The sequence below is a fragment of the Schistocerca americana genome, chromosome 5 (genome assembly GCF_021461395.2).
Source record: "Schistocerca americana isolate TAMUIC-IGC-003095 chromosome 5, iqSchAmer2.1, whole genome shotgun sequence".
Taxonomy (NCBI): Eukaryota; Metazoa; Arthropoda; class Insecta; order Orthoptera; family Acrididae; genus Schistocerca; species Schistocerca americana.
This window is the reverse complement of record NC_060123.1, coordinates 510,159,681-510,176,062: the sequence shown is the minus strand read 5'-3', so window position 1 is coordinate 510,176,062 and position 16,382 is coordinate 510,159,681. Positions and strand designations below refer to the sequence as shown.

At 38.2% G+C, this 16,382-nt stretch overlaps 1 protein-coding gene across 1 annotated transcript in view; it reads right to left on the bottom strand.

The window, feature by feature from the left end:
* The window catches only part of LOC124616733 (protein PRRC1-like), a 74,162-nt gene that overhangs the window by 30,871 nt on the left and 26,909 nt on the right, over positions 1 to 16,382 (bottom strand). Inside the window, exons 2-3 of the mRNA XM_047145098.1 lie at positions 11,624 to 11,783; positions 7,302 to 7,528 (exon numbers count right to left, since the gene is read on the bottom strand). Coding sequence (XP_047001054.1) covers positions 7,302 to 7,528; positions 11,624 to 11,783 — 387 coding nt within the window. The remainder of the gene's footprint in view (positions 1 to 7,301; positions 7,529 to 11,623; positions 11,784 to 16,382) is intronic.

Genomic DNA, 16,382 nt, shown 5'->3' with positions numbered 1-16,382 from the left:
TGTGATCTACCCATCTAATCTTCAGCATTCTTCTGTAGCACCACATTTCGAAAGTTTCTATTCTCTTCTTGTCCAAACTATTTATTGTCCATGTTTCACTTCCATACATGGCTACACTCCACACAAATACTTTCAGAAACAACTTCCAGACACTTAAATCTATACTCAATTTTAACAAATTTCTCTTCTTCAGAAACACTTTCCTTGCCATTGCCAGTCTACAATTTATATCCTCTCTACTTCAACCTTCATCAGTTATTTTGCTCCCCAAATAGCAAAACTCATCTACTACTTTTAGTGCCTCATTTCCTAACCTAATTCACTCAGCATTAGCCAATTTAATTCAACTACATTCAATTATCCTCATTTTGCTTTTGTTGATGTTCATCTTATGTCCTCCTTTCAAGACACTCCACTCAACTGCTCTTCCAGGTCCTTTGCTGTCTCTGACAGAGTTAGAATGTCATCAGCACACTGCAAAGTTCTTATTTCTTCTCCATGGATTTTAATTACTCCAAATTTTTCTTTTGTTTCCCTTACTGCCTGCTCAATATACAGATTGAATAACATCGGGGATAGGCTACAACCCTGTCTCATTCCCTTCTCAACCATTTCTTCCCTTTCATGCCCTCGACACTCTATAACTGCCATCTGCTTTCTGTACAAATTGTAAATAGCCTTTTGCTCTCTGTATTTTATCCTGCTACCTTCAGAATTTAAAAAGAGAGTATTCCAGTCAACATTTTGAAAAGCTTTCTCCAAGCCTACAAATGCTAGAAATGCAGGTTTGCCTATCCTTAATCTATCTTCTAAGATAAGTCGTAGGGTCTGTATTGCCCCATGTTCCAACATTTCTACAGAATCCGAACTGATCTTCCCAGAGGTCGGCTTCTACCAGTTTTTCCATTCGTCTGTAAAGAATTCGTGTTAGTAATTTGCAGCCACAACTCATTAAACAGATAGTTTGGAAATTTTCACATGTCAACACCTGCTTTCTTTGGGATTGGAATTATTATATTCTTCTTGAAGTCTGAGGGTATTTCACCTGTCTCAAACATCTTGCTCACTAGAGGGTAGAGTTTTGTCAGGGCTGGCACTCCCAAGGCTATTAGTAGTTCTAATGGAATGTTGTCTACTCCCCGGGCCTTGTTTTGACTTAGGTCTTTAAGTGCTCTGTCAAACTTTTCATGCAGTATCAGATCTCTCATTTCATCTTTATCCACGTCCTCTTCCATTTCCATAATATTGTCCTCCAGTACATCGCACCTGTATAAACCCTCCATATACTCCTTCCACCTTTCTGCTTTCCCTTCTTTGCTTAGAACTGGGTTTCCATTTGAGCTCTGGATATTCATACAAGTGGTTCTCTTTTCCCCAAAGGTATCTTTAATTTTCATGCAGCCAGTATCTACCTTACCCCTAGTGATATAAGCCTCTACATCCTTACATTTGTCCTCTAGCCATCCCTGCTTAGTCATTTTGCACTTCCTGTTGATCTCATTTTTTGAGACGTTTGTATTCCTTTTTGCCTGCTTCATTTACTGCAGTTTTCTATTTTCTCCTATCATCAATTAAATTCAGTATTTCTTCTGTTACCCAAGGATTTGCACTAGCCCTCGTCTTTTTACCTACTTGATCCTCTGCTGCCTTCACTATTTCATCTCTCAAAGTTATCCACTCTTCTTCTACTGTATTTCTTTCCCCCGTTCTCGTCCATCGTTCCCTAAAGCTCTACCTGAAACTCTCTACAACCTCTGATTCTTTCACTTTATCCAGGTCCCATCTCATTAAATTCCCACTTTTTTGCAGTTTCTTCAGTTTTAATTTACAGTTCATAACCAAGAGATCGTGGTCAGAGTCCACATCTGCCCCTGGAAATGTCTTACAATTTAAAACCTGGTTCCTAAATCTCTGTCTTACCATTATATATTCTATCTGAAACCTTCCAGTGTCTCCAGGCTTCTTCCATGTAGACAACTTTCTTTCACGATTCTTAAACCAAGTGTTAGCTATGATTAAGGTATGCTCTGTGCAAAATTCTACAATGCAGCTTCCTCTTTCATTCCTTATCCCCATTCCATATTCACCTACTACTTTTCCTTCCCTTCCTTTTCCTACTATCGAATTCCAGTCACCCATGACTATTAAATTTTCGTCTCCCTTCACTATCTGGATGATTTCTTTTATCTCATCATACATTTCATCAATCTCTTCCGTCATCTGCGGAGCTAGTTGGCATATAAACTTTTACTACTGTAGTAGGTCTTGGCTTCTTGTCTATCTTGGCCACAATAATGCGTTAACCATGCTGTTTGTAGTAGCTTCCCGCACTCTTATTATTTTTATTCATTATTAAACCTACTCCTGCATTACCCCTATTTGATTTTGTATTTATAACCCTGTATTCACCTGACCAAAAGTCTTGTTCCTCCTGCCACCGAACTTCACTAATTCCCACTATATCTAACATTAACCTATCCATTTCCCTCTTTAAATTTTCTAACCTACCCGCCCAATTAAGGGCTCTGACATTCCACGCAACAATATGTAGAACGCCAGTTTTCTTTCTCCTGATAACAATGTCCTCCTGAGTAGTCCCCGCCCGGAGATCTGAATGGGGGACTATTTTACCTCCGGAATATTTTACCAAAGAGGACGCCATCATCATTTAACCATACAGTAAAGCTGCATGTCCTCGGGAAAAATTACGGCTGTAGTTTCCCCTTGCTTTCAGCAGTTCGCAGTACCAGCACAGCAAAGCCGTTCTGGTTAGTGCTACAAGGCCAGATCAGTCAATCATCCAGACTGTTGCCCCTGAAACTACTAAAAAGGCTGCTACCCCTCTTTAGGAACCACAAGTTTGTCTGGCATTTCAATAGATACCCCTCCGTTGTGGTTGCGCCTATGGTACAGCTATCTGTATCCCTGAGTCATGCAAGCCTCCCCACCAACGGCAAGGTCCCCCCATGGTTCATGGGAGGGGGCATATTTTTTTAAATCAACATTATTTTCCCTATCATATAGTTGATGTATTTAAACTGACTGCATACAAATAAATTTAAATGAATTTTTTTACAATTTTACTTAGAGAGCTACACACATTCTAAGTTTTAGAGGTTTATGCAACATGCTGTACATAAATGGCTGTGTTCGTATGGATGATCTGGTGGCAGAAAGTTCACTAAGTGATGTGAACAAACAAGTACTCATTTTCCTGAATGCATAACTCAAGGCAATTCTAAATCATCTGTGGATGAGATGTGTCAGGAAGTAGCAAACATCCACAGTGTGCTAAGTCATGTATGGTTACATTGTAGAATGTATTCTTACACTGCTTTATACAGAGCAGTGTTGGGTGGGACACACAGACAAACAAGGTTCTGTCTGCCATGGATATTGACATACAATATATCTCGCATACACATCCTACGAGTACTATGACATTTTTCTGATGCTCAGTGAAGACCAAAATAATACCGATGAAGCAACCATGGATTATACCATGAGATATCCTGCTCCATCAGTCGTTACATTGTACATTCAGAATATGAGCACTCATTTGAACACATCACTTATATGATTTTTCACCATCAGAAAATCCATCTTAAAACAGTCTATTATATACAGTATGTTGCATCCATCCACTACTAAAACCTAGTACATTTCTAACTCCCTAATTAAAATTGATAGAAACTTTATTTTAACTGATCTGTACACATTTTGTTTAAATACATCATCTATAAAATAGATAAAAATAATGCTATATTTAAAAAATTGTAGCTCTTTGCTGTAACTCTTTGTAAAATAACCAAATAAAGTATCTTATTTACCTGTGTATAAGACGACCCTGATTATAAGACGACCCCCTTTATTCAAAGAGGCATCTTGAGAAAAATTTAGTTTTTAGCACATTCTGAACAAAATTGCGAACTTTTATTGACATACAGTATCTGCCTACAAAGTTAAAATTACACCAATTCTAAATTTATGCCATTTATTGATTGTCTCAATTTCGATACCAGTAATACAATGAGATATAAAATAAATGAAGAGAAATGGTTTTCATTAACTTGCAGACCATTTTCTTTTCTACATTTTTTGTTTTACTAACTCTGCTGTCTGTGGTATCACTATTTTTAACAACAACAACAACAACAACAATAATAATAATAATCCAAACAGCACAGCTGTGGAATTTACACCTTTGTTGACACAAACATTTAGCTGTTTCTTAAGAATATGTTGCAATTTCTGAAGTTGTATTTGCTGTGAGACATGATAACACAGCTGTTTTTATCCGAAAACATATCGGATTTCGCTTCGATACTGTTGTGAGAATCTTACAATTTCCCTTCCTTTCAAACATATCACCTGCCTGCTGCTTTCTCAATGGTTGCATAGAACCAGCAGCTGACACACCCCTTTTTGTACCTGTCACACGTCACGATGAGCATCGACAATTGCAGCACAGTGCACGTCAGTAAGCCACTAGCCCCTATCTAGACTTCTATTGTCTCCTACAGAAATGAATACTTTTGTTGAGCATTTGTCCAATTTTAAAGTCGACTCAATTCCTACTGTAAATAGATTCAGGCAAACTGCAGTTTAAACATGACAGGTGTTCCTAAAACGCCAAAGTACACAGTATACATTCTCAAGGTTGGCAACATTATATAATTTGCTGCCTGCTCACTGCTCCCCTCCACATGCTCACCTAGTTCTCAGCAAGCTAGTATCAGTGTTCCCCCACCAACCATTCATTAGTGCTGTGCTTGAGCAAATGTGAAACACAAACTGCAATTTCTTCTACAGTACAGGTCATACGAGGTCTGTTCAAAAATTCAGTCAGGCACCAACAGGGATGAGTGTGCGGATGAGTTACCATGATTCAATAGCCATGAATTGCCTTGTCAGTGTTCAGGCTGTTTCCCTTTCACATTTTCTTGCAAGCATCACAACAAGTCCAGATAGTACCATTGATTAACAGTTTGTCCTGTGGCATGAATTCATGCTGAACTAGTCCTTCAAAGTCAAAGAAAACTATTAGCATGTCTTTCACATTTGACCTGACCTGTCAAGCTGTTTTTGGTGTTGGAAAACCTTTCCTGGCCCATTCTGAAGGTTTAACTTTGGTCACCACCACTTCTGACTCTCTTAAGGAACATCACATGTATCACAAATATAATATCACTTGTTGGTGGAAGGAAGATTCTGTGGGACTGTAGTCGTGGCCACTCTTTCCATTGTGTGGAATGTTAGTGACACTTCGACATAAAGATGACAAGCTATGGAGTGTTCTTGCATTTCATTGGATGAAGCTGGTGGTGACACAATGCATTCCAAGATGATGTGTCAGGATTTCATGACAAGATCCAACAGAAATGTTACAGTTTTCTGTAATCTCTTGGACAGTCAATCTTCGATCGGCACATTCAATTTTGTTGATGTTCCTGATATGAGCATCGTTGGTAGATATCAAGGGGTATTCTGAATGAGGGTCATCTTTAACTTCCATCCAGCCATTTGTAAGCCATATGAACCATTCGTAACACCGAGTTTGGCTTAAGCACCCTTCACCACAGGCTTCCTGCATCATTTGGTGTGTCTGTAAAGATTTTCTTCAGTTTCACACAAAATTTAATGCAGACGCATTGCTCCTCTAACTCTGCCATCTCAAAATACCCAAACTGTGATACACAATGTTCTATTCAATACAGCAATGAACAATAACTAACACGCACACAATACTGAAACTTCTGGCAGTTACACATTAAACACAGGCGTCAGCAAGGATCCCAACTGCATTTCGCTCCCACACACCATTGGCGCAAAATTACGAATGTCCCGGAATTTTCTGAACAGACCTCGTATGCAACAACAGCAGCTAACACATAAATAAAAGATCGAAATCACGATTCAGTTCAATTCTCGAACTTCACTTTCTCGCAATCTACCCATGACTGTTGGTAATATCTCCTGCTGTAATTTATTCTTGCAACAAGGATTACAGTTTAAGATTTATTTCGTTTTTAGACATTTTATTATGGATTAATTTTCCTTCTTATTTCATCTGAATGTCACCATAATGTTTTAAAGCTGATTAAAAGCAAGCAAAGTTTTTACCCAGTATCCTAATATGTGAACAGCGGCCGTATTTCTCATTTGCAGCCCATTTAGTAAATCATTACAGTTCTCATAATCAAATAAAATATCTATTTGGGTTCAGAATCACATAATTCTTTTGAAGGACAACATTTCCGCTTTTGAATGTGATCTATGCTTAAAAAGCAACATTAATGTTTGTACACAGAATCCAAACATTTATGAGAAACCTGTTCGGATACAAGAGTTTGTAAGATGATTCAGTTTAGTACTATTTTCCTTATGTATTTCCACAAAATAATCAAATTTTAAGCTGAGCAATAGACTGTTGTAGTAGCTAGTTCATAGTTTCTTGTGTCTTCCCTGCACTAGCGCCACCCAGATCAAATGCCATGTGATAGTTCGAGCAGCAGTGATACGGTATCAAGCACTTTGGCATATCAGGAAATCTTAAGCCTGCTCAAACATGAGTAGTGTTTGACCAGCCCAACCCTTCTGAATTCTTCAAAATAAATCTGCATATGACCTCTGCATAGTCCGTTAAACAATACAAAAATGTTAACCTCAGCAGCAATAGTTTAATCTGTGAATATAAGATGACCCTGTATTTTTCGAATGGTGCATTTGGGAAAAAAACCTCTTCTTATAATCGGGCAAATACGGCATGTTCATAAAACCACAGAACAAATCATGTGTGTTGCAGTTACCTATCTAAATGAAGTTATCTTTCATTTAATACTATGTAAGATGCACAGAGAAACACCTTATCTGAAACACAGTGTATATTCCTCATGGCTGAGTATGACATGGTCCTCCACAAACTGTGTTCCACTAATGATGTTACTGCCTTGGAAGAACCTGTTAAGATGTTCAGAAATCATAGGTGGAAACATCAGTGAAAGTGAGTCAAGCCGAGATGTCACTGTGGGTTCATTTCCCCAACTTAGTCCAGTCACTTCCAGCATGGATTTTCTACTGACAAAAAAACTTTAATATTGTAGCCCAAATGTTGCTCAACCACACAATTGTCCTACATTCATTCACAGTTCATGAAACAATAGAAATTATTTCTTTTTATATACATATTATATTATTAGCATAATTATGTGCAATATGATGCGACTGAACTAAATTAAATTAATATATGCAATTACCAACGTAAGCTTAAATCAAATTTCGAGTTCAAGATAAATACTTACGTAAAAATTCTCTCATCTGTGGGTCCAAAGTAGTTATCATGGAATCAACAGAATTTTTGGCTCTCTCTGCAACTTTTGATAAAAGACTCCCACTTCCAACTGCTCCCTTCACCCAATCAAACAAACCACCACTACTGTTACTACCACTTCCACTATCACCTGCAGCAGGTACATCTTGTGTCAGGGGAGGCACCATTTCAGCTCCTTTACTTTGGGGTATAACCGGACTGCAAAATTCAGATGTTAAAATAGATATTAGCAATTAAAATACATGTATCACAACTTAAATACATTATTTTTCTCTGTGCCAGAAACATTGATTGACATGTTTAAACAAACCATTAACAACAAATCACGTTCATCACACACACACACACACACACACACACACACACACACAGGGAGTAGGGAGGGGGTGGGGAGACAGAGAGAGAGAGAGAGAGAGAGAGAGAGAGAGAGAGAGAGAGATTTTCTACACAGATATAGATTTTTCTTTTAAAAAAATACCACCAGCAAAAGGCTAATGGTACATAACATCTGAATCAAGCATATCATCAGGTCCCACTTGCAGGAGAGTCCAAGCCCTTGACTGCTTTCTGTACAGACTGCGATTTATTTCGTACTGGAATTTATCTGAGAACTACAGTCTCTTTTGAACTGGCCAGGGGCCACAGTCTTGTTCCAACTTTTATATTCTCTTTTGAGTGCTTTAAAATTCAAGAGTGTATACAATTATTTAGACACTGGTGTTATTTACAGCAAAATGTTTGATGACCACCTGGACCATGTAGTTCAAGTATTGTGTCACCTACTGAGGCAGCATTAACCATTAAACTGTGAAAAGTTAACCTGACGAAGGAGGAGAGATCATTAGTGGGTCACGCAGTTTCATCCAATGGTTTTAAGGATGGACCAAGAGCGCAAAAAAGCCATTCATTAGTTTCCGGTGCCCAAGAATAAGAAAGAAATTGCGAGGTTTATCAGCATGCCCCCCCCCCCCCCTCCGAGAATTTGTCCAGAACTTATCCTAGCTGGCAAGTCCCCCAACCGAGGCACAAGGAGAGGTTTTTAAAAGAGGTGAATATCAGCTGGCATCTTTTAACACACTTAAAGCAGTGTTAGACAGAATGCCAATGTTAGCCATACCTGATTTTGAGAAGGAGTTTGTTCTACAAATTGATGCTTCCAATTCACAAATTGTAGTGGTCCTCTAGCAGCAAAGTGAAGGGGAACAATGACCCATCACTTATGTGTCTAGATCTGTCTCTCCCGCAGATGAGGAGGATTCATTATATAAGTTAGAGGCACCAGCAGTGTTGTTCGGGTTTGAATGTTTTAGATTCTAAATCTTACCATCCCATGCGAAGTATGCCATTAACACCATAACACAAACATTTGGAACGGGCCATGACGAAGAAGCATAGACTGCCGATGAATGGCATCACATTATTTTCTGCAATGCATCACAGTTCTACACTAATCCAGATGGCCAGTGTTGGCAAGTGTGGGGGTGAGCTGGGAAGCACTACATCACAGACATCTTGCAACCTCATTTGTTACCTCCGTCCCTGATAGCACATGCATATGTATGGGACTGGCTTGGATGTCGACTCCATCCCAGTGCTAGTATCCAGAATATCAAGTGCCAGTAACAACAGTTGTGGACCAATTTACCTCAGGAGAGGATACATCATCGCATGCATCCAAGCCAGACGGAGTGCATTGTGACAAATTTAAGTAGGCTCATACTGCCAAGTCCTTTGTGTATCTGCCGCCATTTCATAATCTTTGCACATACCCTCACAACCTGTAAGGCTTATATCTGTGGAGAGACTCACTGTTGATCAGTGTAAAGAAACAAAATAAACTAAGGTTTTGGTACTTACTTGCCTTTTTCTCTTCTCCGCAATGAGAAATTCTAACTGTGAACAACAAATGGCAAACTTACTGCCACTGTTTATATCAAAATATACCTAAAATCTTAAACATAGCTGCAAAACAGCAAATGACAACGCAAACGTTTATTAGCCCTTGACCTGGGTTTTGATGTTTTTAAAAGTTTCTTCTACAGATGAAGTGGGCCTTGTTACATCACATGATGGTACGTATTAGCTGAAGCCGAGCAGCTCGTCACATATAAAATTGACAAAAACAAGAATTATCCCAAGCCATGGCCTTAGACAGCAGCCAGATTACATTTAGCATACTTCAGAATGAATGCTCACTCCTGTTACAATTTTAGGTTGACAAGAGTCTCTACCTGTGGGCATTTACTAGTGAGCACTCATTCTGAAGTACGCTAAATGAAATCTGGCTGCTATCTAAAGCCATTGCTTGGGATAGTTTTTGTTTTTGTCAATTTTATATATGACAAGAGCTGCTCGGCTTCAGCCAATATATACCACCATGTGATGTAACAAGGCCCACTCCTTCTGAAGAAGATATTTTTTGAAATATTGAAACCCAGATCAAGGGATAGTAAAACTTTGTTTTGCAACTGGTTGGTTGATTTTTTCAACCTCTTCAAAATATTCCCAAATTACAGTTTTCATAATTTATCTTGCAGTTAATGCATTATTTTCAGTAGTAACCTCAAATAATAAGGAGTGAAAGTGATGGCAATTTGCAACAATTCAATCAGTCAAATCATTCAATTCATATATCGTTCACTCATTTCATTTATGATCGATGACGCCCTAATTTACCCAAATGCATTCGATCACTTGTGGCTGATTTCTGCGGGCTCACTCAGAGCTCTACATTACGACATACTCCAAGGCAATGTTCGGCCCAATATCCGGCTACTGGACGTCAAGCTTATAGGATGGTTGGACATTGGGCAATCAGCCGAACACCTACCTGTTTCATCTGTAGTAAGAATGTAACATATAATTCAGTGCCCATACAGTTTTATGTTGATACCATAACCAGTTCCATATAAATTTTTATTTTGGAGATACTTTTGTTACTCCAAAAAGAATAATAATTTATTATTATTATTATTATTACTGTACTTCACACTTAACTCCTAACTTTGTCTTCAAAACTCTTGAACTATTTTTAAATTTCCCCAAAAAATCTAATACTGTGCACTGCATTTTACATTCCCATTCTTTTTTATGTAAATTCTATCATCATCTATGGACCGACTAAGCAGAGTGGGGGAGGGGAGGAGTATCTTGCATTCTGGCCTGCTGAGTCAGATACTGGCGTATCAATAGCTTGTGATCAATCAACTCTTCAGTTATCACTCACAGCAGACAGTGTGACAGGTTAGTCACGTAAACCTTACAAATACTTTCTGAAACTGAAACTTCCTGAGAGATTAAAACCGTGTACAATCAAGTACTCAAAAAAAAAAAACGGAATCTTACCTTTTGCAGGAAATGCTTTTAATGACTGGGAAATCCAAGAATGACTCATGACCCACACTGGACCTTTCGTAAACAGTGGATTAATCTATTCACAGATGGCTCAGCTAGGACTGGTTGTGCTCAGAGAATAATGTAACATTTGTATCTTTCTGCTTTGACAATAAATGCTGTGCACTATTGTACACAGGGGCTATATCAGCCAATTCTACTATTAACAATGCTGTAAAAAGCTGCATTGTTACATTTTTCAGTTTCTGTAAGTTTTACTTTAAATAATGCTTGATTCCAGCTGTTTGTACCCTTGTCCTATAGTACGGCAAAGGTTCCTGGCATGCTTACCATGCTATTTACTTTCATTTTGTGATATGTTTTTCTGACCCACACAATGTGTTCCCACATGTTTATCTAATGTATGTTTCTTGTCCTCCTTGCAATTTAAATTCCAAATAAACTAACATGCATTAAACATTTTAAGCTATTAATAGAATACTCCTTGATACAAGATGTTCAATAACCATTCAATAGATTTCATTTTATATCATAAATGATTCTACACTTCTGTGCTGAATTCGTCAACCACTTTTTAAGACTGTAATATGATGATGCAGCATTCTTGCAAAAGGGGATGATTTTTCAACATAACAAGTTTTATTCTTAATTTGTGTGCATGTTATCTGTGAACTGCTTTATAAATACCCCTTTAATTCTACCACCATTTATGTCTCAAAAGTACCCAAATTAATAAAAGTATTTATAAGCTTCCTACTGAGGAATGGCAATATACAGATTATGGATGTGCAGCATATTCTCCTGTTTCTAGAAATGCTTAAAAAATTACGATATTTGGTTTTCAATTACATAAGTATGGCACACAGAACACAATATGTCACTGTAGTTCCTAGATTTATTTTAAAATAGCAGTGATATTTTAGTGTAACAAAGATTTACCTGAACTTTGTTTCATGGAAAATTGGTGCTGCCTGTGTAGTAACTGGTTTTAAAACTGTATCTGCTGGTGGAGATATAAAACTTGGTAGCTCAGATGGTGGTGGCACATTGGACAGCAAACTACCAGCACTCAAAGGCAATGACATTCCACTTCCTGACTCTAGCATAAAGAAGAAAATATTTAATGAATAATATGTTCCCATACGCATTCCTTTGTAGACTAACACACATTTGTGGCATTTTTATGCTTTTAGCACATTAAAAAACAAATTTATGTTCTGTAGGGAGAGAGCACATTTGACACCTGTAGTTGTGTTGACTTCAGCAATAGACACAGTATTTGGAATAGTTTGAAACCATACACACATCCACATGCACGTGTGTGCATGTGCTCCCACTTCCGCACCCACTTGTGCCCAGATTGCCTGCTTACACTCTACAGAAATACTACTCAGTTTAATATAAAGGGTGAAATTTCATACATATAAATTATACTTAGCAACAGAACCTTGGTTTAAAATTGTACATTCCAATATTGTCACTATTTCCATGGAATGTGTATTGAATGGTACCCAAAAAATCCCTATATTAACTATTCTGGGAAATTATCAGTGAATTTTTTAAGATAACACACTTAGTTTTAAATATGGAATACCATTTACTTTTATTAGCGAATATATAACTTTGTTTCATTCAGAAGTGTGTGCCACAACGAAACAGGAAACCTGTTACATGAAAATAATGGAGCTAATGTGCTCTAAAGGTATTGTCAGCAAGAGCGACGGTGACTCTTTTCTCTTCCTGCATGCCACAAAGGGTAGAAATACAAAGGTGATTAATGCTTAAATGTTTTGTGAAATCAAGGATAAAATTCTTTTTATAAAAAGGAAAACAAGGCTTTATGTTTACAGTGTTACATTATGAACATAATACATCAGAAAAATACAAACTTATAAGCAAAGCCAATCAATAATGTTACTATGGCCACTAAGGCTACTATGAATTTAAGAGCCATATAAAATTAAGTCTATCAGTTGTTGCTACGAATGTACAATTGCCCAAAGGCGACCATGTTATATCAAAGACAGAAAAGAGCTACCAGATGATTAAGAATGAATCAGTGATAGCTAGTTACTGCTTGGTATTCAACAGACAAACTACAACAACACTGGTATTATTTAGACAATCAACAACAACATATGGCACTGTGCATTCAGTAACCTCCATCCACGTGTAAATGCTTTTAAGACATTTTTATTGGCTAAAGTTACTTGTAACCTGGCTCAAAGAGGTTACTATTATAGTATTTTATGCCTCTACCTGTCTTGCTCTATAAATTGTCAATAACAAAAGGAAGAGTTTAAAATGAAATTGCAATACAACAGAGAAACAAAAAGATTTATTTACCACTTATAAGAAAACAATATGGCATACAAAAACTGTTAAGACCACTAGATAGCATGATATGTGCTTCTGTAGTCTGGTCTGATGAGAGAGGTGACGGGAGCCACATGAAAAATACAACAATAAGAAAAACTGAAATAGAACCTAGGTATGAAACTGCAAATGTGATCAAACATTGTGAGAGTAAAAATTCACAAAGTTGACAGAAACAGGACATGTTTGTTTAAATCAAATGCTCTAGATGCCAATTATGTTGCATTTTATTTACATAACTAGTTTCAACTTTATTACGACTCAATATCAAGTGTATGAAGTGTTGATGCAAAGGATAATGAGTAAATTCAGATGACATGTTGTCAGCTGGTGTCAAAACCGGCCAATTTTTATTCCGGCCGACACTGACATGTGTCATTCAAATTTAATCGTCTGTCTGGATTGTACTCAGCATTAACTTATAACAATCTTAAATATGACTTGAGTCAAAACTGACTGCGTAAATATTTTGCAGTTCCAAGGCATTCTTTTATTTTCCAGGAGGGGTTAATCATCATTTGCAACCCTTGCTCGGCCAAAACTTTTCCAATGCAGTTAATAATCTTGTTGATTAAATAATGAAACCTGTCCCAGTTACACATTTTTTTGCTGTTTAGTATGTGCTAAGCAACAAAAAAATAAGTAATTGGGGCAGTTTTTATTATTTAAATCACGAATGACACACTGCACATTTTCCCGAAATGTCTAATATGATGAATGAAATTTTAATCTTGTTAATGAAATGGAGGAAAGCTTTCCCCTTCAACTGTCATTTCTCCTCATTATTCCTGGAATTCTCTTCCTGACAGTAATGCTCCTACCACCTCCTCATTGAAGCAACACTTCTTTTCTTAACAGCCAACTTTAAGTAACTGTGTTGTTATTGTAATTAGACTGGCTCACATACTTTATTTGCCTTACGTGTCAATAAGAAGGTGGAACAAACTCTACAATCAAGAGGAGAGAAATCCAGAACAAATAAGGGAAAATTACCACCAAAGGGGTAAGTTCTCCAACTTTTCATTAATAAGATTACAGAAATGCCCTGGTAGATTAAAACTGTGTGCCTCACCAAGACTCGAACTCGCGACCTTACCTTGCCTTGCCTTGCCTTTTGCGGACAAGTGCTCTACCAACTGAGCTACCCAAGCACAACTCACAACCTGTCCTCATAGCTTTACTTCCACCAGTACCCCATCTCCTACCTTCCAAACTTCACAGAAGCTCTTCTGGAACAAGATTACTGATCGCATCATAGAAAGTTTTGGCCAAGTATGGAGTGTTATCACTTGTCACAGATGATACCATTCCATACAGAAAAACTATGTATGGAATGGTGCAAAAGTAAAAAAAAATATGAGTTTATCTTGTTTTCTTATAACAAGTAACTGAACTGTTCCTGTATATTGTTCAAATGTAAAAATGTATCTAACAAGCCCCCTACACAGTGTTAAAGAGTATAATATGAATTATTAAACACCACGTATTCTTCGGAAATCCCACTTGAAACAGCTTGTAAGAGCCCACAAAGCATCAAACTGATTGCTGGAGAACCAAGACAAACACCTCACCAACCAACATTAATCCAACAGTATTGAAGGGCAACAATAGATTATATACCACACTAGCGAACTGTCCCAGCTATGCATGGATAGCATTAAGTATCTATGGCCAGACAACTTTATTGGCATATTTTATTTAGTTTGGGGGCCATGAGTAAAACTCAGAGAACAATGTTGTGTATGTAAATGTCATCACTTTCTTGTAAGCAGTACTCACCAGAAAAGTTGTATGGCAGCATGAATATTGTGTGTAGCATTTTGAAATCGCGTTTGGAGTGATGCCAATGATGGAAGCATGTTGTGATGTAAGTAATATGTTTACAACCAATGTAAAAATTGTATGCGAATCGTGGGTGTATGTGTGAGTGATTCCATATGTATATGAGACTGAGACAGTACAAATAAAAGAAAGAAAAAAACAATGCTTTTCTTGGGGGGGGGGGGGAAGTAAGCAGGCTGCCTGCAGATAAATAAACATTACTAATGGTGATTGCTAGGGGTTGTTCACGCTTGCACTGCTATTGCTTGTAATATGGCACAGAGGGGAATCCATACACTAAAGACATCAGACCCATCCAGATGCTCTTTCAGGGCCACAACAGTTTCAACAAAACTGGAGAATTGTCATCAGTGAAACGTGTTCAGTAACACAGATCACAGAACATGAGGAAATTTACTGTTGTAGTTCTGGTAGATGCCTTAATCATTGGCATCAATGATGAAGGCATGAATTACCATGTGGAGGATGCCCTGGTTAGGAGTGAAAGGGCCTGGAGGGCCGCTCATGCCCCAAAATCACTCTCATCAGAAGAGCTGGGACAACATCAATGAACATCAGTTTGAAGTCCAGACAGTGTGGGGAGATCTGGAACCTTCAGGGTCACTGGCTAGCTTCCTCCTGAAATTTCTTCTCTTTCACAACTTTTGACAGTGGAGAATCCTGTGAGGCCATAGCTGTAGGTGTAGGCCTGGAAGAAGCCCTGGAACCCACAGTCTCAGGCTCCTTCAGCCACTAGCTGGTGTCAGGTTCCTTTTTCGTTGTTTTGTTTTAAGGGCAAAAGAACAACTAGGGTCATATGTGCCCGTATCAGAACTGTAGGACACGAAGACGAATACACATTAATGTCAATTGAGAGAAGAGAAGACAGCTAAAAACAGGGACGTGAAGAAAGGTCTACAAATAAGCTGTAGAGAAACAGAGGTCCTGAACTAAAGATTAAATGTCCTTCACCATATTGCTATAATAAATAAAAAGTAAAATGCGTTCAACAGCCCATATGTTGTTCACTAAAACGGCCAATGACTCGGATGACAAACACAAATGAAAACATAACTGTTTAAAAAAAGGGCATTCTGTCAGGAAATGGCATACCGTCAAAGGTTGAGCGCTATGCGCACAAAGTGGTGAGGGAGCACCACTTAACAATTGGTGATGGCTAAAAAAGACAGTGCCCAATACCCAACCTAGTTAAAATGATCTCCCCACGACAACAGGGCCAATGGGAGGTTGTCCAAGCCACTGGGAGAGATCTAATAAGCCAGAGTGTGACCCCATGAAGGGAGGACCAGTGGTGATGCCAAAGTGGCACCACCTGCTGACAGATGGCAACACAGAGAACATCGGAGGGAATGTACGAGCCAGCGGGCTGAGGTACAAGCACTGCAGGCTTGGCAGCAGTGTCAGTGGCCTTGTTTCCTGTCAGACCGACAGGAACCCACATAAACGTCACAGTGGCTCCATCAAGAGCGAGCAAGTGACA